Genomic DNA, 26,905 nt, shown 5'->3' with positions numbered 1-26,905 from the left:
CCTTTGATGATGGAAAGGGTTGTTTTGCTAGCTAGTTTCAACCAATGTGCCACAAAACCTGTCAGAAAAGCACTTCTGTACAGCTGTAAGTAAAGTACATTTCATAGTTTTGATCCCTGCTTCTCGTCTGTCTCTTTTAACAATAGTCTCTGTAGCGCAGTGACAGCAGGAATCGCATCTGAGGCTAATACATCCGAAGAGCTCACTTGTCGAGTTTTACACCTTGTTGGAGTCTTTACATTGGCGAGTTGATCTGTTGCTGAATGTCCTCTAAAGCCTGCGATTTATTTGTTCAAAATCGGTCTGATAGGCCTGCTACAAGAAACAGACTCTACAGACAACTTTGTCTATGGACAATTATCACCCAAGCTGTTTCATTCAAAATAACACTGCGTCTGAGTACCGAGCAAACATGCTGAGAACCTGATACAGCAGCTTTGCTAACGTGTGCAACACTGTGCCCTGAAACTATTAGTAGGCATTAATGTAAATGAGAGGAGAATATGGTTTCTCCACAGCCTGTATTGCCAAGACAAAAAAAAAAAATCAACATATTACAATTTTGACCTAGCAGCTCTATTCGAAGTCAGTATATATGGACTTTGGTAGAAACGTCAACCTTTTCTCATTTTTCTTTTTATTCCCATTTTGGGAAAGTGGCTGTGATTGAGTATGTGTGTTTAAAAAGGTATAATATTTAAAGTGACAAACGACGTCCAACTGCCACGGCGTCAGAAACACTCTGTTCACTACCAGCTTGAGTCATTTGTTCATTAGGTCAGCAGTGTAGACTCATTGTATCAGCTGCTATTGGATATTGTTGGTGAATTTTTAGTCAAGTATGAATAAATGAGCACCACACCAGTAGTATCGATGCATCCCTAGTAGACACATAATAGTTTGTAAGCTTTTCGTGGTGGCAAACCTCTCAAAAAAGTTTAAAATATCACAGTAGATCCTTCTTGTAAATGATGAGCAGCATGATAATTTGACCACCTCTAGATCATCTATGTGGGACCATCAAAATAAAGGGTGATCGATTGACTTTACAGTGGATCATTCCTGTAAGTGACGTTGCTTTGTTGTGGTAAAACAGCAATGTGGACTTTCCTCTTCCCTGTTCTTTTAGCATGCATGGCTGTTTCTCTTAAACTCCTGCTGCCCCCTGCCGCTCGGTTTGAGATGTGCCTGTGTTCTTTGGGCATTTGTCATGCACTCAGTCTGTTTTCATGCTGTAACTGTGTGACATTTAGGTATTCAGATTGGTTTACTGTGTATCATTGTTTTTTAATTGAAGTTGCCGCAGATTTTTGCTCTTTTTTAGTATTTCTATCGAACACAGATGCCTTTCAATCCAAACAGCACCATAAATGATCACTCATAGTCTTCTTTGCTGCTTGGAAAAGACTTTGAACACAGCCGCTACAGATGTGGCCTGTTGTCTGGTTCTGAGAGTAGTAGTAGGTATGTGTGTGGTGTCTTCCAGATGGGTATGGTGGACGGGACAGGCGCTCTCTGGACTATTTTGAAGAATCTGAACTGGATGACCTGCCGCGGATTTTTGTGGCGCTGTTCGACTACGATCCCCTGTCCATGTCCCCCAACCCTGACGCTGCAGTGGAGGAGCTGCCTTTCAAAGAGGGCCAGATAATAAAGGTGGGCCCTGATGATTTTGATGAAAAGTGGAGACCGGTTTACAGTACAGAATGAATGATAAATATCAAACAAATTATTCTATAGGAATGAGGGAAAATTATGCTCTTTATACACAAGTTCTGTCTATTTTGTCTGTCATTGTTGAAATGTTGCTGAAAGGGTTTATTTCTGCAGTTATTACCATATTTGAATTGCTTCAATGTGCTTAACGGGGCAGTTTGGTAAAAAAATCCTTAATCCCCATGTAGTCAGTCATCCAAGACGAGCTTTGTTCTTGAGGAGTTCTGCGTCTATAAAAAAGGACATATGAATGGACAAAATTCAGGCTTAAAGATGCTTCCTAATGTTTTTGCATTTTCTCAGATAACAGTATTTCATACAGTACCAAAAAGCACATATGCCACATTTTGGCCAGTCGATTCCATCGCATGTTATTAGGGATGCGCAATGACGTCAGAATTATTTAGGTATTGATAAAAAAAATGCTCCCAGTGGTCATCGGGCGGAAGGCAGGTTACACCCTGGACAGGTCGCCAGTCCATCGCAGGGCAAGATGTTTCAATTTGACCGATATTTCAAACCAACAATTAATGAAGAACAGAATGTGTAAACTGAGCTGGACGTCTGTGTTAAAGCCTACATTAATTCATTTTACTGCATTTAAACCTCTTTACAAATGTTACATCTCTCTGTAATGCTAATCTTGAAGGATTCAGTTTCAATTTTGCCATTTTACTGACGTGTATGCATCAGTATCAGCATCTGCATAAAAAAAAGTGAAATATTGGCATTGGCCCAGAATTCCCATATCAGTCCACGTGCTGCTCAGCTTGGCTGAGAGAATGTAATTGGCAGGCTAATGTTTGATCTGCTTAATTATCTATTTACAAAGGAAAATATGCTCACCCACCATTTAGCATTGGGTGTTAATCACAGTTTCTTGATTCTTATAGAAACCTGTTTTCTGCAAAGTGTCATGGGGTCGCTTTATTGAAATCTAACATTCAATAAGTGGTAATAAATGACGTGGAACTCTAGCACGAGGCTTTGATTTGTTGTTTCATCAATGTGAGTGAGCGCTCCCCCTTCTGGATGTTTGAAGACATAAGCAGTCAACTTCCAGTAGCAGGGGTGTCCAGTCTTATCCGCAGGACCACACCTTGTTTGAAGGCTGATCCGTTGATTAAACAAGTGGAATCAGGTGAGCTCCTGCTCCTTTGGAATGAAAACCTGCAGCCACACTGGTCCTTTGCAGATAAGACTGGACAACCCTGTCCTATAGCATTCGTACAGTAACGTAATACATCTGTATTAACTGTTGGTTTAAGCAACTGGTAACACTATTCTTATGAGTTAAACAGAGAAATATCCAGTTGCAAAAAGATTTGTCAAATTTGTTTTCCTTATTTTCTAAATCCATGTATCAAACACAAGGTCCGCAGGCCAAGGCAGGCCCACGACACAGACCTTTTCAGCCCGCAAAATTATTTTAATTTTCTAGAATTAGCCTCTTTCACCATGACATGCACACCCGTCCCCAGCATGCACTGCAACATGCAGCGGTTACACAAAAAGAAAAGATGAAACAGGCAGTTTAACCTCTTATGCTCATGGGTGTATTTCAGTTTTTCCATCTGAAAGGCAGATAACTGAGTCATTCAGTAACTTTATGACATAAATTTAAATTTTGTTCCCCTCAAATTAACAGAAAATGTGTTTTATGAACATAAACATATTGCTTTATGTTTACAAGTTACTGCTGAAAGCCAAAAATCTTAGAAAAATCATTTTTACAGAGTATATTACTGAAGAGACACCATCCGAGATCCAGTTCAAAATGGGTTCAGAGTTCAGCTTCTTTCATTATAAAGTTTTAAAATTACCCGTCTGTCGTCTACCCGACAGCTAGAGCTCTCACATGACACCCACCTTTTGAATAAAGCTCATGAAATATGAAAGTAATGAAGTAAAGAATATGACAAAGTGCGTTTTGAAAGCACCTGTGGTTCCAGGAATAAAGTAAAAAAACGACCTTAAAAAAACGGCTTATTTTTATTCAGAATTATTTTTGAATGAGTATTTAATGCCTGTCTTGCTGTTGCAGTTTTAGCATAATTTGAATAAACAATGGACCGTTTGGGTCACGGCAAAATGTTAATTCAAAATAATGAATAAATAATAAAACTAATGAAATAAAAGCAAAGCTGGCCCACTGGTTTGCTGAGAATCAGTAATATGGCCCTTTCAGTGGTTGAGTTTGACACCCCTGTGCTAAATGAAAATAATCCCCTACAGAGAACAGTTCTGCACATGATAATACACAGTTACGGTTTATTTGCAGAATATATCAAAATATAAAATGTGGTGGCTATGAAAGATATATATATATATATATATATATATATCTTTCATAGCCACCACATTTTATATTTTGATATATTCTGCAAATATATATATATATATATATATATATAATATTTTATGCTTTTCTCACAAGTTGTGCACTAAAACTAGGACAAAATCGCCGTATTTAAGTGTGATCTCTGTAGAGGGCGTGTTCACTTATGTTTACTTTGAAAATCAGCAACATGTCATTTGACCGGCGTGCTCAAACTTTTGCATATGCCGGTATGTAAATTAGGCTTTGGCCCAAGTATGAGCTGTAAAGGAGTCAGTTGCACATACGTTTATCTAATATAAATGGTCTGACTATAAATTAACGGCTAATCATTTCAAACGCTTAACAATAAGTGTATAGAGATTTTAAACCTGGGTGTATTTTTCAAAAAAGTATTTAATTAAGTGGAAACTTTTGGCACTTTAGCTGATTGACAGTTGTGTAATTTTACTCTGAAGTACTCGACACTATGATAGCAGCCTACTCTCTCTACGTCTTTAACCCTCATAACTGTCTGTCTTTAACATTCTGCTGTTAGGGTTGCTGGCAGGAAGCCCTCGTTGTCCTGTCTTATGATCTGTGCCGTGTTGTGCAGGTGTTTGGGGAAAAGGACACTGACGGTTTCTACAGGGCTGAAATCTGTGGCCGGCGGGGGCTCATCCCCTGTAACATGGTCTCAGAGATCCAGACTGAGGACGACGAGATGATGGAGCAGCTCCTCAAACAGGGCTTCCTTCCACTTAACACGCCCGTCGAAAAAATAGGTACATTGACCGTCGTCCTTCAACGGTCCATCCTTCTGAATCTCTCTTCCTCCTGCAGTCTCCTCCTTCCCTCTGTTCTTGCTTGTTGCTCATTTTCTTAAACCTCAGAGCCTGATTCTTACCGTCTCCATCTGAAAGTAATGAGGAGTGCTGTTGTATCCTATGAATCCCTTTTCATTCGGCTCTCCCCCCTTGTTTCTTTCTCTTTTTTTCCCCTTTCTGCCTCTCTCCTCTTTCCAAGTGAATTGCGATAGGTTCAAAGACGGCCGCTCGCTAAACCGCAGGTCTCGGAAATCCAAGAGAGGTTTGTTCCCTCGGAGCTGTCGCTTCTTTTCTTTCTCATCCCGCAGACATCTCATTCCTGTATTTTCCGTATTGCTTTTCCATCACAGATGCTATGCTAGTGCTCCACCCACTTGCCTGCTCTTTAACACTGATACGATGCATCGGCATATCAAAGCAAAATATAGCATGTCCTGGCAGCTGGATAAAATGCTGTTGTTGCATAATCAGGATGACATGTTTACTTATTGCTTAGCGCCTCTTCCAAATGAAATGTCCACCAGAGTGTCCTGCTGTAGTAAAGGTAAATTATGAGCAGGATAAGAGTGTATTTGGTATAAAACAGCCAAAAATCAGACTTGATGCCAAATTGAATCACCTACTGGCCAGAAAGGATATATTTAGCAGTGTGAGATTATGAATAATATGCGTATTTGTTAATGAATGGGAAAATGGGTGATGTATGACTCCTTGGAAAATACACATGGAGTAACTGACACATTAACACAAGGATACCCTCTTTGATAACACATCTTTGTATCTTGTGTGGCGTAGTTCTCTGTTGTAGTTGGGATGTAACATCTCCTCCATAACGGATGTGTTCTTTGCATTCCTTGAAGCAGAATCTCAATAAACAGAAGCCTCTTTCTGAAGGCCCCCTCGTGGAGAGTGATACAGCGTTGAGCTGCTAGGGAGCAATGAGTGATGGTAGTGAGACCCTCCTGCTGTGAAAACAATTCACGCCGCTCTACTTAGCAATTGTGAGATGAAACGGTCTGGTACAACAGCCACAATAAATCAAATAAAATAGCATTTAAACAGACTAAAAACACGTTTAAAAATGTTCCCTTTCTCGCTCACCTACAAAGAAATGGCAAGGAAAAAGAAAGCATCATTTAACAGAGAAGCTACAGAAACAGGTGGAAGTAGCATTTTATGACTGCCGTGTCTTAGAGAAGCTCCTCTAGTACATTAGCAAAGGGTGCTGGTTATTTCCATCGCTACAACACATGTGAAGGTGGTCAGTGCTCGTACAGTGATGTGCCATTTGTATTCTTGTATTTTGTCATATCTGCATTTTCAGATTTTTCGTATTTTCATTTCAGTGAGTTTTCTTGTTCACGCTGGCCTCCTGGTCATGATTAACAAAACAGTCTACGTGTTGACTGAGCAAAGCTCTTTATCTCTCTCTCACACTCTCTCTCTCTCTCTCGTGCTCTCTCTCTCTCTCTTTTCGCCTTTTCCCTCCATCTCGTCTCAGAGAGGAACCGGAGGAGCGGAAGGCACCCGGTGTCCACGCGTCGGATGGTGGCTCTGTACGACTACGACCCCAGGGAAAGCTCTCCTAACGTAGACGTGGAGGTAACGAAATGACCCCTCTGGTCCTCCATATGCTTACATAGTTCGTCTCATCAGTTCACTGGCCAGGATACTAGCCTCTTTCATTAGTGCCTGCCCGTTATCACTACAGCTGCAGTATAGCTGGACTTTTGCCTTTCCATGGGACATTAAACTGTGTTTTAAATCATTTAATCACTTCCTCATTGGCTGCAGAATAGAGCATTTAATGGAGAAAACGCTTCTGAAACGGAATGATGTGCAGATAAATAGGAAATGACTCGAGACAGAGCCTTACTTTAGCCATTTGCCTTTCCTGTGGTAAAGTGCGATGTCGTTTTTATCCAGTAGGAGTCAGAACATACATAGAGTTGGATCACACACAGTACAAATGCAAGAGAGACTGATATCCAGGTGGCCAGTTCTGCTATCTTTCATCATGTTAAATCATACCATGCTTTGCTCATTGCTTTTTGCACATTGCTCTTCATGTTCAGTCTCGGTGGACACGATTTTCCTGTGTATTTTTCATTGTCGTAGATTTGAGGTTATTTCTGTGATATGTAACCACAATAAATGGACTCTGCACTGTTTTGAGGTCCACTGATCGTTTAATATATGTAGGATTTACTGATGAATATTCGTTTAAGTGTAATGTTATGCCATGTGCATGTTACAGTGGCCGAGAAGACCCAACAAACTGCAAATAAAAAAACGAGCACTTTCATCAAAACGACGGCTCCGACGCTACATTTCATAAACATGCTGCAAATACAGAAACACATGCGACTTCAGAAACGCTGATAAGCCAGTCAGAGCACAACAGAGGACACTCAAAGAGGACAGAGCCATTGAGGCTTTTAAACTCTCGCAGAGGCAAAAACATTCGCAGGTAAGAGTAAGTTAACTTTCATCTGAGCAGATCACAACTGTCACTGTGTCGTCATGGGAATTAGCTGTAATTACTAAACTAGTAATACCAGATAAGTCCCACAGCACAGCCGTGCCATGTCAGATTGCAAGCTAGCCAGCCAGATTAACCATGAACAGGGGATGTGAGTGTCTGCGGTGGTCTTATCTACTTCTGTCAGTGACTTTCCATCATAGATTGGGCAGTCGTGGGCTGGAGGTTAGGGATCTGGCCCTGTGACCGGAAGGTCGCCGGTTCGATCCCCAGGGCAGACAGTCCATGACTGAGGTGCCCTTGAGCAAGACACCTAACCCCCAACTGCTCCCCGGGCGCCATGGATAGGGCTGCCCACCGCTTCGGGCAAGTGTGCTCACTGCCCCCTAGTGTGTGTGTTCACTGGTGTGTATGTGGTGTTTCACTTCACGGATGGGTTAAATGCAGAGGTGGAATTTCCCCGGTTGTGGGATCAAAAAAAAAGTATCACTTACTAGATGGTCCATCCCCTTTGAGCCTTTTGAGTGTTCCAGAAACATTTCCACTGTGTTGCGACTGGCTTTGCAGCGTTTCTGAAGTGGCCCATGTTTTCTTTATTTGCGTTTGTAAAATAGCTCTGATGTCGCCATGCTGATCAAAGGGTTTTGTGTGTTTGCGTTTAATAGTTTATTAGTCAAAGTGTTTTTTTTGGTCGCGCTATGAATCGGGTCTTGACGGCCACCGTAACATACAAGTAATTATACAGAAAGAAAAACCGAGGGAGAAAAACAGATGTTCGTCCTGTTGTTATTACTGTAAACATATCGTCACTGTCGTGACAAAACTTCACGTCTCCATTTTTGTCATTTGTTATGCACGGCGGTGTGCAAAAGTATGTGCACCCCCCGGTCAAATGCCATGTGGATTTTCTGATTGTGAATATGTGAACACGCCCTCTGCAGAGAACACACTTCTGCGCGTTCTGCTGCGTTATTACTGTTTATTTGCCGAGTTGAACTCAGTGGGGAAAGGAATGAAACGTGATGTACGCCCTGTGCAAAAGTCACGGCGAATTTTGGACGTCGTGATTTTTGTCAGGGTTAAACTCAGGGAATGAAATTGAAATGGCGCAATGCAATTAGCGAACACTCCCTGAACACTCCCAGGTATGGTCTCTGTAGAAGATGTGCTGCTTTCACTTAGAAAATCAAAAACAAGTCATTTGACCTGGGATGTTCACGCTTGTGCACACGACTGTAATGTGAACATGCCAGCCGCCCTTCACACTGCATCAGAATGTCAGGATGACTAAACCAACCGGATAAAATCCTGCTACTTTGACTTACACTGAAAGCTGAGAATGGAGGTACGAGGTTTTGTTCCGACAGCAACGATATTCTATGTCCGCTGTTATTGAGTAGCTCACAGAGTAAAGAGCTGAAGCGTATCTGTATGTACTGCATTGTGTATCAGCTGTCCATAGCTAGTGCTGTTTTCCACCCGCTGTCACTCACTCTCACCTTTGCGTTGGCGCTGCCACACAGGCCCACTATGAGGGCATCAGACTGAGTGATGAGGTGAGTGGGGAAAGAGTGAGAATACACTCGCTGGGCCTTGTTCCAAATAACACTCTATTCCCTACTGAGGGAGCTCACTACACTCCGCACTCCTACTGTCTGCATGAGCACCTGGACTGTCTATGGCGCATTAGCTCACATGAAGGAATACCCCACTGTTCTTTAGCCTAACCGCTGTCTTCAGCACCTGCCCACTGACTTCTACACTCTCAGAAAAACTTTCACTGTGGTCTCAATAGTACGTCGTCAGTACTTTGAGATAGGGTATATAATTGAACATTGTACTTAAAAAAAACGATGGCTCGTCAAGGTTCTTTAGTAAAGAAAATGGTTCTATATAGAACCAAGAACCTTTTGCATGCTTAAGGGGTTCTTTACATGGTGAAAGTGTTCTTCAGATTGATGGGGAATGTGTTGTATATGGTTCTGTATAGCACCCAAATGGGTTCTGCTGTTGTTACGATGTCAAGGTAGTAGCAACAGAAGAACCCTTTTTGGTGAACCCTTTTCCAAAATGTTCTACAGCACATTCTCCATCAATCCAAAGAACCCCTATTGAAGCAATGAACCCTTTAATTACGCAAAAGCTTCTTTGAGTGTTCATGCTTATTCATAGAACCATTTTTTACTAAAGAACCCTTGAAGAACCATCCTTTTCAAGAGTGCACCATTTTCTGTATTGACTTTATGCACTGTGTCTTCAATACAGGCTCTTAACTTTAATAACTTGCTATGAAACAGTACAAATATGGCCCTTTCCCCTGAGAAACTAAAACTAATTTAAGGTACTTTAGATCTTAATGAATGATATATGTAAATGATCTCTGTTCTGATTGGCCACCCTCTTGTTCAACAAGCAAGCAATGCTGGCTGAAACGGTCCTTACAACTTCAGCATGAATGTTGTGCAGGGCTAAACTGCTGTAGGCGTACAGGTGGTTAAATGGGAACGAGCCACTTTTGCGGCACAGTTTCTATGTGCAGACTTTGTGGACTGTAAATTATGGTAAATTATACCAACTGTTGCTCATTTATTTTGAATGAAAGAGTTTGATGTCGTTTACATCCTGGGAAATGTGGTTTCTCATCATATGGGGCCTTTTAGGACATTTTTGTATCTTTGAAGGTACATTGATGTTGTTTGTACCATGGAGCCTAACATTTACTACATTTTCTGAGAGTGTATTTTGCATCAGTGAGTTTTCTGCCCTGTTACTAAGCTGTTTTTTTTCCTGGGCTAATTAGTCACATTCACACAGACGGAGCTCAGGTTGAACAATTCTGGAGTGTTCCTTCGATGCATGTGTAGTTTGTACAGTTCAGTTTCATTCAAACTAAATTGTACATTGTTTGGCTTTCAGTTTAAAAGTGTTTATATTTGCAAAATAAAAAATATATATATTTTTCTCCATTTCAGAGTCGCTTCTCTCAGAAATGACAAAGCATTTCACGTTCAGACCAGTTAACTAGATGGCATGCTGGAGAAAGTCAGTTGTTACTCTCTGGAAGTTGTGGAATGTTCAGGAAATGCCTACGTCAAGTGTTCTGTGTCGTTCTGTGGCGTCTCTGAGGGCTGGATGAATGGCTGCATGACTAAACCAGCAGTAACGGTGTGCAGTGAGTGAGTTCCGGTAGGAGGGGAGTGTGGAGTGCTTACTTGAAACACAGCCTGTGTCTGTCTGGTACGTGCTGTGGAGGAGAGGTCACAGTCACTGTGTGTGCACACAGCTTTCAGCTGAACCTGCCTTACCTCAGAGCTGCCCTCTGTGTCAGTGTGTGTGTGTGTGTGTGTGTGTGTGTGTGTGTGTGAGAGTTCTTCATTAGTGTGGTTGGTGTGCTTTGGAATGGACATCCATGAACTAGTGTTATTACTATGTATGTATGTAATCAGTATTTGGACCTGGTTGAAGATGTGATTGGACCTGCGTGTGTGTTTATGCTACAGACCTGCATATATTTTTATGCAATTTACACAATTTCCCCTTCTGCCTCTGAACTTTTGCACTGGAGCTGCCATGCTAATTAGCTAGAAAGTAATGCAAGCTTACATACCCCAATCAGCACTGGGCAAACTGCAGGCCTAATGCTGCATTCAGGACCAAGTGGGAACTGGGAAGTTTCCATTTTGAAAAGAAAAAGTCCATTCGCTTTTTCCTACTTGGGGAAAAATCCATTTGAACATCCTTCAAATTCATAATTTCCACTTGGAAAATCTGAGTTTCTAAAGAGTTCCCACTTGCTAATCCATGGCATCATTTCAACATGTTGGCGCTCATAGAATAAGACTTAGAGGCATGTTTTAAGCCGACTTTGAGTTTCTCAAAGTAAGATATCACATGTAAGATGTCCTGTTTGTGTATAGTGACGATAACTGTAAAGTTAATACAATGAATAGTTCAACAAAAATGTTATGACCCAAAACTGTACCCAATTTTCCACTTACTCCAAATGTAGTCAATCTGCCAGGATGTGCTTCGAGTCTGGATTTTGTTTCTTTACTTTCTGGAGCAGTGAGGCTATCGCTGGCGACAACCTCAATAGTCACCCAAATGGCTCAAAAAAGCATCGGCAAAAACGTCTCTCAATCGCACAAGCAGCAGGTCTTCAGTGAGTTTATGCAGACTTTATGTGGTTTAGGACACATTATAAAACGGATAGTTCCGGTCCTAAAATCTGATTGGCTGGGCCGCATTCAAATCCATGATATAGCACGCCTATGACTCGTCACAAGAGCTGAACGAAAATCCCTTGTGCTGTTAATGGAATAATCTTTGACTCTCATGGTGCTTGTATGGATCACGGAGTGTACTTACGAAGTAAGAACCCGTTTTTTGTTTAAACTGAGGGCCTGGCAACTTGTGTTCTTAACTAGACACAGGCTTGGATTAAAGTACTTACGATGTGATTCACTGTAAAACTGCAGTATAAAAGTCTAACAGTGTCACTTGAATGAAGCTTCAAATGTCCTTGTTTAAGGCTGAATCCCAAACGGCTCTGTATTCCCTAAATAGAGTGCTAGCTAATAAAGTTTCGAAATTCTAGTCTCTACAGCCAAATAGTGCGTCATTTAGCAAGTAATGTGGCTGAATCCTAAATGAGTGTTTCTTAGCTATATTTTACACCGTTGGGCTGCAGGATCCAGTATCCAGTATTTAAGCTCCTACATAGTGCACTACGTAGGGAGCATGGAGCCATTTGAGATTCAGCCCCAGCGTGAGAAGAGGGCACCGCTGGATTGGTGCTGAATAAGACTCGCGGGGATAATTTGGTGGCCAACAAGTACTTACTGGCCATTGCTTTAAACAGTGCTATGTTATCCTATGTTCATTGTTATATGACAAAAAGTGACGGGCGACCAATTCATTCGTTCTCCCCATTAGAGCTCCGTGGTTGCTTGGTAAGGATGCCGAACACTAAAGGAGCGACATTTCTTGGCGGAATACTTGATTATGTCGACTATTATCATTAATGAAATTGTTCATTTATAAAATGTAATACATTATTTTTGTTTTTAATGTGTATTTCTTCATATTTTATGTAGGCCACCATTTCACGAAAGTAATAAGAGTTGCTGCAGTTTGCTTGCTGCATCACAGGACAGGAGGTTTCAGGCGCTCCGCTTCGTGCCGTGCCTAAGAAAACCCTTCCCGTGATAAAATCGTAGTAACACACAGCCTCAAGAGGCTTATTGCTTTAGTATGACTTACTCTGAACTACTGGGTGACTATTGGGTTCTAGTGTTTGTTAGCAGTGTTAACCCTGCCGCTCCAGTTCTGAAATAATGAAGCAGAATTCGGACTACAAGCACATCTTGGCCAGTCACCTACATCTGGGGTGAATGGAAAACTGTGTGCATTTTATTTTCCCTGAATTATTTCTTTAAGCTGTTTAAGCCGTGCAGGATGTTTTATCAAACTGCACCTCTTCACTGTATCAGCAGTGAACTGCCATGACCAACATCTGCTTTTTAAAGTAACTACTCGGCTCTTTAATTCAGCTGTAAACACTTTAGGAGCTTTGTACACACACACACATCAGCCAAATGAGTGCTTACTGTGGGTATTTGTTTCTTTTCCGGCCTCAAACAGCTGAGCAGGTGGGAAGCAGGATTCCGAGCTCCCAGTTGTCATGAACGTGGTATCACACATCACACATTCTGGCCCCATTTCAGTACTTTTTTATCATGCCTTTGCCAGCTTCAACTCACCGCTCTGAAGTGCGTCAGTCCTGTGTTACACAAGTGGCCACTCACACTGCAACGGTAAGAGGGGACAGGGAAGAGTGGACTGTTCTGTTGGGACACACTCACCCTCGGCTTAGTGAGCTAATATTCCAGCCATGCAAATGTAGTCATTCAGAATGTTTTTTGAGATATCTGATCATAATGTACACACCTCTCGTGAGTAATCGCTTCGCCTGGCTGTGCACTTGGATTGAAATCTGTGGTGTGTTGGCTTTTTTTGTCGGCGAGCAGATTAAGGTAGTGAAGCTGTATCAGCAGTCATGCATTACAGATGGACTCGTTTGCTACCCGAACATAGCAAAATTAATGTTATTTGAAATATGAAGCATTTGAAAGCATTTTCTTACTATGGCTAATAAACTATACGCTTTGCCTGCCATTTTTTGGGAAAGGAAATGACTTGTGGGCAAGCCGTGCTGCTGAAGTCAACACTCTGTCTGACACCCCTCCGAAAGCTACCTGTCACCCTTCACTGGAGCTAAAACAATAATGAAATGGCCCTTAAAACGGCGTCGGGGATTCTCCTGAGGGGAAGTGGTGAGGCACAGTCGGCGAGGGCATGTTAAACAGTACTGGAACTAGCTGTATGTTGAGTTGTTGGGGTGTTAAGGAGTCTCAAAATGCAGTAGACTTGCTTATGTGGTTTCTGAGACGCTGTTTAATTATAAAAATGGACAGAAGTGCAGGCAAAATTCTGGCTTTAAGGCCCCTACTGCCGTCTCTGAGCTAGGCGACAACATTAGCCTTGTACCTCTGGTGTAAAACTTAAGAAGCAGATTCCAGACACCAAACGTGCCTTTAACTGAATACATTTGGCGCAAGTGGGAAAATTCTGTAAATTTGGATTTTTTTTGCCAAAAAAGATTCATTTATTTCAATTTTTGTGAGCATGTGCACTCTTCCGTTATTTTGATATGAATGTCTGACTACAGAGCCACATATTCATCTCAAAGAAATAATGTAACAGTGCCCCTTTACAGTTGAATACAGTTCATGTGGATAACCAAGTGTAACGAGTAGCATTTCAGATCAGTCCATCAAGGTTTTAAAAAGAGAAATGTATTTTATTTTGTATTAGTAGTGGATGAATTAGCTTGTGTTGTTGTCTTCCTTTAGGCTGAGCTGACCTTCTGTGCTGGGGATGTGATAACGGTGTTTGGGGAAATCGATGAAGATGGGTTTTATTATGTGAGTACAGTTATGTGTATATTTTATTTCATATTTCGTATTTCAGTACTTCAGTACTTCAGTACTCAGACTAGGCCTGGATCCGGTGGTGGTTAACCATGGTAACTGCCCCTTGTAACAGTAAAAAAAGTAAAGGATTACCACATGTGACCATAACTGAACTTTTAAACATGTAGGGTGATGTGAAATCCTACATTAATACCACATTTATTGTGCTCATCATGGGTAAGATGGTTGGAGAAAGGCAACTGTGCTCAATGCTGCAGCTCTCATACAGTCTAGCCAAGCTAGAATCCCCTTATTTGACATCCAGGTGAAAAATAACCACGTTACAGTTAAACGGGGGTCGGATTGGAGATTTTCCCTTGCTTTACCTTTTGTTTGACAAAGATTAGAAGATTAGTTTCAGAAGTAGTAATTGGATGCATGATCTGTGATGCATCAGCAGATGTGCTTTCGAGTCCATTCATCACCCAAGCATGCCAGTTTTTAACCCTCTCAGGTCGACGATGTCAAAGGACGTCGTAGATAAAAGGGGAAAAAAGTCATTTGTGAATGCTGCATGCTGGAGATGTACTTGCATTTTGCCCGGAAGGGTAGCATTGTTCCAGCGACGAGTCCGGAATGCAGCCTTGGACTGGTCGACAGACTCAACCCAGGGCATCAGTGGGTGGCTAACAGCCCTACTAACAACGACAATAACTCTTTCAACACGGAGAAACGGAGAAATAATCTCAGAGGACATTCAGTGTTGGATTTGTCATTATGGATGTATTTTAGAAAGTCTCCAATAAAAGCCGGGAAAATGATGACATGCCCGCTCCAGGTAAGGGGAGGGGACCTGCACTAGGTGGAGGAGTTTAAGTATCTTGGGGTCTTGTTCACGAATGATAGGAAGAGGGATCGTGAGATCGGCCGCAGGCTGGGTCAGGCGGCAGCAGTAATGCGGTCACTGTACCAGACTGTAGTGGTGAAGAGGGAGCTGAGCCATCTCTCTGTTTACCGGTCGGTCTACTTCCCGACCCTCACCTATGGTCAGGAGCTGTCGGTAATGATCGAAAGAATGAGATCCCGAATTCAAGCAGCGGAAATGAGCTTTCTTCACTGGGTGGTGGGCTCCACTCTATTCGATAGGATGAGGAGCTCGGCCATCCGGTAAGAGCTCGGAGTAGAGCCTGCAACTCCTCCACATTGAGAGGAGCCAGTTGAGGTGGTTCAGGAATCCAATCAAGATTCCCCCTGGACGCCTCCCGGAATGAGCTGGAGGAAGTTGCGGGGGACAGGGTCGTCTGGGATTCTCTGCTCTCCCAGCTGCTACCGTGACCCTTTCTGGACTAAGTGGTCTAATGATGATGAATGAATGAATGAATGAATAGAAATCTCCAAAAACACAGTGCCACTCAAACCTGGATTAGAGATTCTTTTATGTACGACACCCTTTGATGTTGCATGTGTCAATGTTGACTTGTTGAGAGGGTTAATGCAGTGCGTTCTAAGAGGTTGTACGTCATGGGAATTCAGTTGTAGTTTTTGGCCTTGCCCTTTATGAGATTTCTCCAGATTCCCAGAATCTTTTGATGATGTTTTGTGTTATATAGAGTGAAATGCCTAAAATACTTGCAATTCCTCACTGAGGAGCATTGTTTTTAAAGTGCTCGATATTTTTCTGAAGCATTTTTGGCGAAGTGGCGAGCTCATCCTTGCTCATAAAGGACTCTTGTCTTTCCTGGATGCTCGTTTTACAGCCAGGCATGATGACATCAGCTGTTACAGATGTTTTTGAATCTTAAATTGCTTCTCTTCAAACTTTTTTTGGAATGAGCCTATATTTACAAAGAAAATGAAGTTGTACTGTTGTTCGTCAAATACCAGTTAAAGTAGATGTGTAAATCACAGAATCCGGTTTCATTAGCATTTTATCTGTTGTCCAAACTGTTATGTAATTGGATTTGTAATATCATAATAATAATAGTCCTCAAGTCCTCCTGTCCAAAAAAAAATGTCCAGTTAACAACAGTTGGCTGTCGAGGAGCGAGATATCTGGGATCTAGCATCCACCGAGATACTTCCTGTAATCTCCACCAAAGATCTCATGTCCAAAGATCTGATCCACGAAGAAGATCCTTTTCCAACGCCATCACTTATGGACAATGTGGAAGGTAGTGATCCTGTTTTAGTCGGACCTTCTGCTCAGGAGAAGTCAGGTTTCACTCTAAGCGAAGGTTATTCATTCAAACGAGTTGCCTGGGAATTTCCATTGTGCAACAGAAGTGAAATTTAGTTTTTTTGCTTCAGGTTTCAATCAACCAGCCTGAGGATTTCCCTAATACCAGTCCAGAGGGAGTGTGTTGTTGGGTTGTTGGGTCGGTGGTGGCACATGTTCTCCTCTGTGTTGTCTCTTAGGGAGAGTTGAATGGACACAAAGGCCTGGTGCCCTCTAACTTTCTGGAAGAAGTGCCTGATGATGTGGAGGTTTACCTCACAGAGCCCCCCAGCCGGCATCCCCAGGACCACCCTGGCCGGACAAAGACCAAAAGGGTACACCCCGTTTCACACCACTAGCCCTCTGTCATCCATCCGCTCTCTTTTTCTCTCTATCTCTCTCTTTTTTCCCTTCCTTCTTTCTATGCGCTTTGTTTTTTTTTTCTGTTTCGTGTTGTGTGACGGCTGTTCTGTTCTGTTTTTTTTTTTTTGTTGTTTTTTTTATTTGGTGGATCATTAAAGAAATAAAGAAAAGGAGATTCCGAGATGTGCCACCCACCAACCTACCACTTCCAAGAAAAAAATTCTATTAATGTTAAAAGCCTGTATGAAAGACTTAAAGGCGGTTGTGTGTTATGAAAATGGTGCGATATTCATAAAGCATTGTTTAAGAGAAGCCATGTACAGAGGAGTGTCAGATGACTGGCATTGTTTATGGTTATTATTTGTAAAGCTTGCGGGGGGGGGGGGGGGGGGGGGGCACCAGACTTTTAATTATTTTTGACTCATATCAAGCATTGTAATAGATGCTTTATGAATATAAGTGTGTCCGATCTGAAAATAACGTTTATAATAGAGGAAATAGTTTTGATGTACAGAGAGATGAAACCATGTAGAGCTGTAGAAGTGCATGCCCCTTCTTTCGAAATGCTTGATTTCCTCCGTGAACATTTTTTTATATCATTGCAAAAGATTGAGACCAGTAAAAAAAAAAAAGCAAGAGAAAAACCTTTTGTATATGTTTCCAAAGGAATTGTTCTTTTGTATATTGCTGATATTTAACTTCTGACTCTTGAGCTTGCACACAGTGACAAAATGTAAGTAGAGAGAGAGAGATCTATACTTTGAGAAGTGATTTTATCTATAGATTTTAAGAGTAATGTAGGTACTGTGTTATGGTCTATGAAAAAAAAAGAAAACAATAGAGGAAACTGCTGTTGATCACTGTTCTGCTCAACAGGACTGCTCAGAGATTTCTCCTGTAACCTTACTTTCTGTGATTACGTTTCTCTCATTGTTCATTGTGCAGGCTGTTGAGATGCATTTGCGTCATGCCGCTGTTGTTTTTTTTTGTATTTCCTTTTCCTTCACCCGCTTGGCAAACCAGAAGAAGAGCGTTCATTTCACTCCGTAACGGCTCAGTACACCTCACGTAAGTGAGCGACTGAGGATACCAAACGTAACGCTGTCCTCGTCTAATGCAGATGACATGGGCCCCCCTTTACTGTTGCCCCCTGGTACGCAATACGCATGCATACAGGCACAGACACGAACACACATTAGTGAATGCAAAATGAACACGCGATAGATACATAAACCAGTAAACGCAGCATAAACAAATGAAGTCAGTGGCGTAGTCGGCCCAGGCTTTGGAACTGGGCCTCCTTCCTAATCCGAGACAAAAACAGGTGAAAGGTGAGCCAAGGGTACTACGATTTAATGGCAGAATGATGTGTGATAAAATGAAGTATAAATAGGTGACAATAGGGCAAAAAAACCATGCTTCAAGAATTTTATGCTACACAGTATTTCATCTTTGAGGTTGGAATACACTGATTCACCATTTCACATACACACTATACTCAGACAAGCATACTGTGATGCAACTTATCACAATGACAATAAATAGAGTCCTATTGACCACCCCTAGTATAACATATCAGTAGAGGTTTTTGATATTAGCCTATATGAATTAGTCTAAATACTATGGGAGAGGAACCTCACTGTGCTCGACACAAAGCTCAGTGCACCTTCAGTGCTGGCACAGTGGCTCGGTAACATTCAAACATATTACATTTGCTTATTACAGGTAAGTTTTACACTGAAAGGAAGCGAAGGCGCTTCCAGATTGGCAACATAAGAAGCCAGAGTTAATCATGGGGCCCATATGCAGGAGTATACCCTGCCTACCTGGATGCTACGCCACTGAATACATTAAAAAATCTCTGTGGTATCAGCCAGTCAAGCATCAATCATGTAGTATCAGCTACAGTATCCAACGTTACATTCCCAAGTGTAGCCTGATCAGCGGAGGAACTCTCAGAAATATACATTATGACACACAGTGTTCATATTTCTATTAATATTTCATGTTACATAATTTACCGTTCAAACGTTTGGAATCAGCTATCATAATAATTTTGGATAAATTATACAAAATGCAGGTGTGTATATTATAAATATACATTGTAACTTTTATATTATATACTAGTTGACAGTGTATTTTTGAATGTTTTATTCAATATTTCATGTGTTTTTGAGCACAAAGTCATTCAATTACAAGTAATGCACTATAGTAACCTATTTACAGTCATTTTTACACAAATGATCTGCCTCTCAATTTATTTTACTATTTAAAAAGTGAAACATTCTGGATAGTCATGTTATTTGAACTTTATTCTCAGTGCTGTACCACTTTCTTGGTTTCTTAGTCGGTTAAACCTGAAATCAAAGCTGACCTTGTTTACCCTGTTAATTCATGTCATATATCATTAACACAGTTCGTTCTTGTGATCCTTTAATCTTCCATCAAAATGGAATGACTTTTGCGCCGCCTATAAAACGGCTTCTAGCTTTTTATGACATCATCGTGCACTGGTGGGTGGGGAAAAATAATATTAACCACCAATAGTGTCATGTTTCACCTCTTCCCACCCCAACCTATCACGAAGAGAAAATGCTTAGCTAGCTCAAAGACCTGATGCTGTGTTTCATTCACAGTTATGTCGCAGTTTGTTTCTGTTTATAGTTTTTGCCGTTTCTATTCTAAAATATCATAATTTGTTTATCACTTGCACAGGATGGATATTACAATAAGCTTATGCTAGTTTTACATTACGTATGAGACTGATTCCAAACTTTTGATCCGTGTTGTAAACACACACTCAAAATAGTCATGAATACACCCTCTACTGGTTCATATCATTAGTCTTATTGCTACTTCACATTTTCTGACCCCCTGCCTTCCCCCCTCCCTCCCTGCCTGTCTCTACGGAGCAGTTCAGAAAACTGTGATTGGTCGACTTCAGTAACAGAAAGCTGTGATTGGTCGGCTCCAGGCAACAGGCGCCCAGTGCCAGTGCATTAGACGGGCTGAGCTGGTATCTTCAGTTGGTTCTCTGGGTGTTGTACATTACAGTGTCTGTCTCATTGACTCCTACTGTAACTCATGGCTCAAGCTACACGGCCATTGTTGCACGACAAAGGTCCGAGTTTGACCCCTGAAACCTTAACCTCCCCCCCAAAACCCCACCCCTCTTCTCTCTTCTCTGCGGTGTGCAGTAGTGTTGGCGCCCCGGCAGGGACCAAACCCTCCCCTCCCCTCGAGAAGCTGCGCACCCCCCAACATGTTCCTTTGAGACAGAATCAACACCAACTTTTTGCTCCGCCCACAAATGCAAAAATGTGTTGTTACTATTGCCAGGTTGGACGCAGAGGCGTAGCCAAGGCGTAGTCGGGTCGGGTCAGGCCAGTGCCACCCTAGCAGCCTAGTGCACAATTTCTGTCCATTTGCTGAGTTGAACATATTGGACAAACATAAAATATAAAATATGTACAGGCTTTTATGTGTTTTTATTTTGTTTGTTTCTTTTTGTTAGAATTTGTTAAATTCAGAAAATAAACAGTAATCGAACGCTAAAACTTGCAGAAGTGTTTCACTGAGAAAACCAACAGAATATAAATTCTGATCAAGGGTGCCCAAACTTTTGCATATGACTGTATTTTGTCATGACTGGCTTTTAAATCAACACTTCAATATTAAGCAGCACGGCATGCAGTCAGTTGCGTGACTGTGTTAGATGGTGTTTTTGCCTTACTTCTGTGTTGATATTATTTATTATTTATGGAAGGCCAAGATTGCAACCTGCTAGGTTAGCTGCTTGGCCAATTGCTGCTGCGGCTGCCAGTCACAGCACTGCCTCCACCCCCTACCTTCACAACTCAGTGGTCGGCGCCTTCTTGCCAGCGTATAATTATCCGGCACAATTTATAGTTTCTAAATGCACCAAGATAGTGTGTTGTTTCTGTTGTCGGTCCGTCTCACAGCATGCAAAATCTTTCTGTGTTCTTGGGTATTATTAACATATCTTGAGTTGTGCGCTACAGTTTCTCATCCGTTTGAATGCATTAATGCTGACGTTCTGTAAAGTTTGTCCAACCTCGCAGATGAACTCCTTTGTGGGCGGAGCATGAGTTGACCGACTGTACTGTCAAGGTGTTTGTGGCTGGCTGTTTCTTTAACGAAGCATGTGTGAGGTGCACTTTTTCTCAAAGGAATGGCGGGCAAACACAAAATAACATGATTTCCATCCCTGGAGAGTAGAATTGCATTCCCAGAGTTTGTTATTTTAAGTGTCTGTCCATTTTAGAGCCTTTTTTAGGAGTACATTGTAAATTAAGTGTTTTTAAGCAGGTTTGATTTGGCTTCAGGTCCCTTGGTGACGTAACCATGCCCGAAAGGTGATAGATTACATCAGAGACTGGTAAATTAAAAACTCATCTTTTCTCTTTATCATTCATTTAATAGACTGTGTACATGATATAGTGACAGCTAAACGGCTAAGATCTGTCGTTTGTGCCCATCTGTAATCCAGCTGTATGTGAATGTATTTTTTTCAGGGGGGTCAGTAATGAATAGATTGTAAAAGTAGACATGAATACTGTGTTTAGAAGAACATTTCTAGTAGCAAGAAGCACCTTTTATGTATTTTTAATCTTTCTCAATTGCATCGTAGCATCTGTGTTTAAAAACAAATAAAAAGGCTTTTTCATGAAGGGCAGGGAAAGGAACCTAAGCAAAGCAGAAGCATTTTTTTTCACCCAAATTGGACCAAAATGTAGCCAGAGCTGTTATGTGGAGTGAATTTCCCCTGATTGTGTACACCGTGTGGTTTGTATATTTCCATTACCCCCCTCCCCCCCACACGTACTGTATGGTGGGCCTGCTGGGACAGAAAGGACTTTGAGGGTTGGATGTGCAGTGGTGACGTTGGGATGCTGTGAGAAAAGAAACCTTTTTTATGCCGCCCAGCCCTGAACTGTCCCTTACGGGTCTCCCATTAGGTTCCCGTGGAAAAAGCGGGGGGCTCTCCGAGACGAAGCGCCACACACACAGTGCGGCCCCAGGGGCCCGGAAGCCCCGCCCCACGACGGCCCCAAACCATCCCTAAGAAACAAGGATTGCTCTCCAGAGGAAAGAAACTGTTGAAAAGGCTCGGTGCTGTGAAATAGGGTTCAGTGCTCCACCTTCTTCCATTCGGGTCAGTGGTGTATAGACTGTATAGACACAGTCTGGCAAAGCGAGGGGACAAAATAAAAGAAACACTCTCCCATCTTTCTTCCATTTCTGTTAACCTCTTGAACCCTAGGCTTATTCGGACTCCTTAATGGTCCATAACGTCTGGACGTTTTTCAGCAGCGTTCTGTGCTGTGGGCCTCAGATTTGGGTTTGGTGGGGGGGGGGGCAGCATTGGAAGGCTGTAGTCTACATAGAGCGCTAGATTTCATACATGACAGTAGGTAAGTAAAGTAGAAGTTCCGATATTCACGTTTCAGTAGTAAAACAAAAACAAACAGCATTATGAACTGGAGTGACATGTGGATGCGCTGTAGTGTAGATAGATCAACATTACATGATAATTATGCCTTGAAGCTGCTATGCTGCATTAAATTGAAGTTCACAGTTTGGAATTTCTCACCTCCAACTAAGGAAAGATAAAAGAAAACGCCCCCTTAGCTGTGAATTCCTGCTCGGAAAGTGCTCCGATGAAGTGCTCACGTCGTCAATGGGAACAAAGAACCCCTTCTGTTGAGTAATATGCATTTTCGATGAGTCAGCATGTGACCACATTAGTTGTTTCGAATATAACATTGACCATGAAGTTCACTTTGAGAAGGTAAATCCATCATGAATGTGTAAGTTACCGCTCATGTTACTAATGTTAGCTGGCTAGCTTGTTGCTAACAGCAGGTTGAAAGTGACGCAATTCCAAGTTTCGGCTTCCCACTTCCGAGTAAAGCGGAATGCAGCATTATGCTACCTGCTTCACTAAGTGCTGGTGCACATCGTCAGAGACGGTGTTTAGTAGGCGCTGCCTTTTCACTTTAGCCTGAAATGAAAATGTAGCATGACTGGTGTGGGAAATTTAAAGGTGCAGTGTGTAAGTTTTAGGGGGATCTATTATACAAAGCCACGTTTTCATTACTGTACAACCACCTGTAAAGCACCTGTTAGTGCGAATCATTGTGTTTTCGTTAACTTAGAACGATCCACCTCCAACAAAGCCCGCCATGTTGCGCCACCATATTTCTACAGTAGCCCAGGATGGACAATCTAATCACTGGCTCTGAAGTGGCTGCCGGTGTGAGAATTTTGACAAAGGGAGGATCATGTTATTTAGCACAAGATGAAGCAAGCAATGGTGAATCCTTGATGTCAATGAAGTGAAAAACGTGATGGCAACAGGAGGTTCTACTACACGCTTGGAAAGGGAGGGGTGAGGGAAGGGTATTCAGTTGGCTGCAAACGGCAAACTCACTGCTAGGTGCCATTAAATTTCACACACTGCACCTTTAATGGAAAACATTATCAATAATATAAGCCATGTACTTGTTTTCAACAACCAGATAACTGCAAAAAAGTTGGAGCATGTTCCCCTTGGTCCCCCCTCTGAATTTGCAGCAGTGGTGGGCCCACATGCAGAGCCTTAGGGTTTAAGAGGTTAATTTAAGGTTCATTTTTGACGATGAAATGGAAAAGGAGAAAAGGAAAAGGGTGGAAACTGGGGTTTTCATGACCACAGACCAAACTAGTCGATTTTTATACCTCGTTTTCCGTTTGCGTGTCCTCTACTGCAAGCACAGAGACGCTACGAAACCTCTCGGTCTTGAATGTACAGACAACAGTGTGGAGTTGGGAGAGACTTTTCTCTGGGATGGTGAGCTCTGGCTTTGATCTTTATCATGCAGTAATAAATCGATAGTCGTAGCGACTCTCAAAACGTTTTCATGATCAGAACCTAAAAGCCGCCCGTAGCACATTACACGGCATCCAAAGGCCTCAGGATGGGAGAATGCTACAACTTGATATTAGCACAAGTTATTACGGGTTTAGCACAAGTAACAGATGTGTTTTGGAAGCACTGTGGATAGAACGTGTGTGGATTTCCCTCCACGGAGGGGAAATATGAAATACTAATGCACCCTGCCACTTTTGACTAGTTTCCCAGTTTTGGGTGGTCATGAAATTCCTAGTGGGGCTCAGCCCCCTCATATTTGCCTTATAAAATGCACAATGGTTTGTGTGGCGGCCAGTCGGGCGGGTGAAATTTGTCTCGTTTGTACTGTGTGCGTTCGTGTCAATGCTTTCTGTTCATGCAAACTGTTTCAGTGTTGTGCTGCTTACTGCAAAAACCTCACACGGAGTCGAAGGCTCGAGGACTGGAGGGGAAGGGGGTGGGATTCATGCCTCTAATACGTAAATCAGACCAAACTGTTGCTTTCCAAGCCAATCAGGGGGATCATTTGGATGATTCGAGTCTTTCGCAGTCGTAGTTTCTCTCCAAAATGTAACGCTAGCATTAGAATCAAGCTCATTTTATTTTCCGGTAGAGCTGATGTGACGTTCTGGACTGATGAGCGACTGAGTGATTTCTGTTGACTTTCCCAGAAGACGTTAGAGCTGTGAATGTAAGGCCCAGAGGCATTTCCAACCTCCCAGAGCTACCATGTCAGGATGGGCTAACTAGGTACTCGTGCTTGTACTGTATTTCCTCCTTTTCTCTCTCTCTCTCTCTCTCTCTCTCTCTCTCTCTCTCTCTCTCTCTCTCAAATAATGATTTCCACTCTCTTTTTCTCTTCCTCATTCCATCGTTTCATTTTGCACTTTGTCTGATCGAAGATTCTAACATAAGAGTTTGGAGTGAGACTGCCAAAAAAAAAAAAAAGGAATGTATGAAGACATTCTGTATATCTTGTACAATTTTCAGCCAAAATAATAGTCATGGATATAGTTTAACACACATATATATATATGTCTAATTTTTTTTTTCAGTCAGGAAGTCATACGTTCTCGAGCATTGCTTCTACATGTTGTTTGAGTGACTTGCTCTTTTTGTACTTTGTCCATTTGTACATTCTTTTTAAATGTTTATACTTGCTTTTCAGACTGCCTTTTTTGTACATTCAACTTTATAATCTGACAGTGCAAGCTTTCCTCACGGTGTCTTCGAAAAACCATAACGTTTTAAAGTCTGCAAACTGTGTGCTAGCTTTATGGAAAAAGAAATAAGCCTATATTGGTGATTATATAATATTGTGTGGGTGTGCATGTGCAGATTTTTTTAAAAATCGAAATAAATTTGATATTTTGTACACACACTGGTGTGCTCTTGGTTTGTTCCGAGTCTGCTGAACTGAGCGTTGTTGCTCCCTTGTTCCACCACTAGAGGGCGCCAAACGCCTGTGGGGAGGCACGCTGACCAACTGATCAAACACAAAAGTCCTAAAATGTACATTTTCCCCAGAACATATCTTCAGATTACGTGTTCAGAAATACATTTTAAGGGTTTAACATTTACACTGAAGCATGAAGTAACAGGAGTTGTGTTAGCCAGTGCTCTGCCTCCTTGCTTCTCCCTTTTTTCTACAATTTTTAAAACTTAACTCAGATTTTGGAAAATAAAGTTCGCTCAGATTTGGATCAGAGTCCTGTAGATGCCTGTCAGTCACTCGGTGACGTAGCATTTTCACGACGTAAATGAAATGCATTGACCACCAACTGCAGCCCAACCGGCATTTTTTCCCCACCCGTTTTGCGACAAGACCCGCCCACCTGTGCTCTGATTGGCTTGGTTATTATAGGATGCTTTGGGCTTAAACACCGAATTATCTACATTTCTGCTTAATTAAATGATCGCATAAATCAATTCAGGCTGGTTTGGTGCGAAACGCTCCGTTGTAGAGAAACTTAGCGAGTCAGAATTATTTACAGTGGTGGTGATAGGAACCAGACGTCCGCCTCTAAAATCTCCCTCCCGTGAAATGGTTATGAATAGGCTGCCTAATGCCTGAGACGTGAAAGGTTTTGGCCTAAAACATATTGCTGTTTATCTATTCGTGGAGAAGGGATACATAAAGGGCGTTATTAGGCAAATTAATCCCCCCAAAATAGTTTTTTTTTTCTTTTTTTAGGTTTTACCGGTATTTTACCATCATCAACATTTCATATAAAAGCTCCAAAGACACGCGTAGGTTCACTGGTGGTTTTGGACAGTAAATAAAATAGCAATATGTGTGTATATATTTGGTTCCTAATACCACCCCTGTGAAGTAATCTCAGTCTGTGAGATTTCTCTACAAATGAACCATTTCACGCCAAACCACTGAATATACTTTGTACGCCTCGACCACTGACCCATGCAGATATTTTGAAAATTCGGTGGAGTTCCCCTTTAAGCAGGATTGTTTTTGCCTTCGACGTGCCTAGTTAGAGACCGTATGTGTTGAAGATTCACTGCTGTGCACATTCCCTTGCTCTCTTATTCTGTTCTGAATCCACTTCGGTTAAGCAGGAGAGGATTTAGATTAAAGCTGGCTTAGTTTTAGAAGTGACTTTGTTTTTGTTTGTTTGTTTGTTTGTTTTTTTGTTTCAGTATGGACAACAGAGCGGGAAAAAAAATCATAACAGCTATTAAACTACTATAATAAAATGAGTAATAATGTTTCTATTTTCTCTATTTTGCCCAAAAATCTCTTAGATGGTTTCAAAACAGTGTGAAGTCGCTCTTGTGCCTAAATGACGTCATACTTCACAATTAAAATGACATTTATTTACGGATTCAATTCACTCGTGCCGCCCGTTTTGCGAACAGCCCCGCCCTCCTGCGCTAGGATTGGCTGAGAGCTAGTGGGCGGATCCTCGCGAGTATGATCTACTAGCCAACCCCTGGAAGCTTGTCGGAATACGGGTGGAAGCGGGATCTAGTTGGCCAATCGTAGCGCAAGAGGGTGGGTTTGGACGGAATACGGGTGGGGAGAAATAACGGTCACAACCCACTCGCAGCGCAGCGCGAGCCAGTTTGTCAGTTAACTTTAA

General features: G+C 41.9%; 1 protein-coding gene across 10 annotated transcripts in view; it reads left to right on the top strand.

The window, feature by feature from the left end:
• Positions 1-24,824, top strand: part of rimbp2 (RIMS binding protein 2) — a 279,113-nt gene extending 254,289 nt beyond the window's left edge. For 7 of the 10 annotated variants that reach the window (XM_037536053.1, XM_037536059.1, XM_037536057.1 and 4 more), the window contains 8 exons: positions 1,487-1,656; positions 4,650-4,818; positions 5,060-5,122; positions 6,362-6,462; positions 8,866-8,898; positions 14,257-14,328; positions 16,732-16,866; positions 21,874-24,824. In XM_037536053.1, coding sequence (XP_037391950.1) covers positions 1,487-1,656; positions 4,650-4,818; positions 5,060-5,122; positions 6,362-6,462; positions 8,866-8,898; positions 14,257-14,328; positions 16,732-16,866; positions 21,874-22,041 — 911 coding nt within the window. In that variant the 3' untranslated portion in view covers positions 22,042-24,824. Of the gene's footprint in view, positions 1-1,486; positions 1,657-4,649; positions 4,819-5,059; positions 5,123-6,361; positions 6,463-8,865; positions 8,899-14,256; positions 14,329-16,731; positions 16,867-17,917; positions 21,601-21,873 lie in introns of those variants that run through there. The other 3 variants (XM_037536063.1, XM_037536062.1, XM_037536056.1) reach the window with 2 other exon arrangements.
• The last annotated feature ends 2,081 nt before the right edge of the window (positions 24,825-26,905 follow it).

Source organism: Pygocentrus nattereri, chromosome 29 (assembly GCF_015220715.1).
Source record: "Pygocentrus nattereri isolate fPygNat1 chromosome 29, fPygNat1.pri, whole genome shotgun sequence".
NCBI lineage: Eukaryota > Metazoa > Chordata > Actinopteri > Characiformes > Serrasalmidae > Pygocentrus > Pygocentrus nattereri.
The sequence above is the reverse complement of the archived record's forward strand: the minus strand, read 5'-3'. Positions and strand labels throughout refer to the sequence as shown.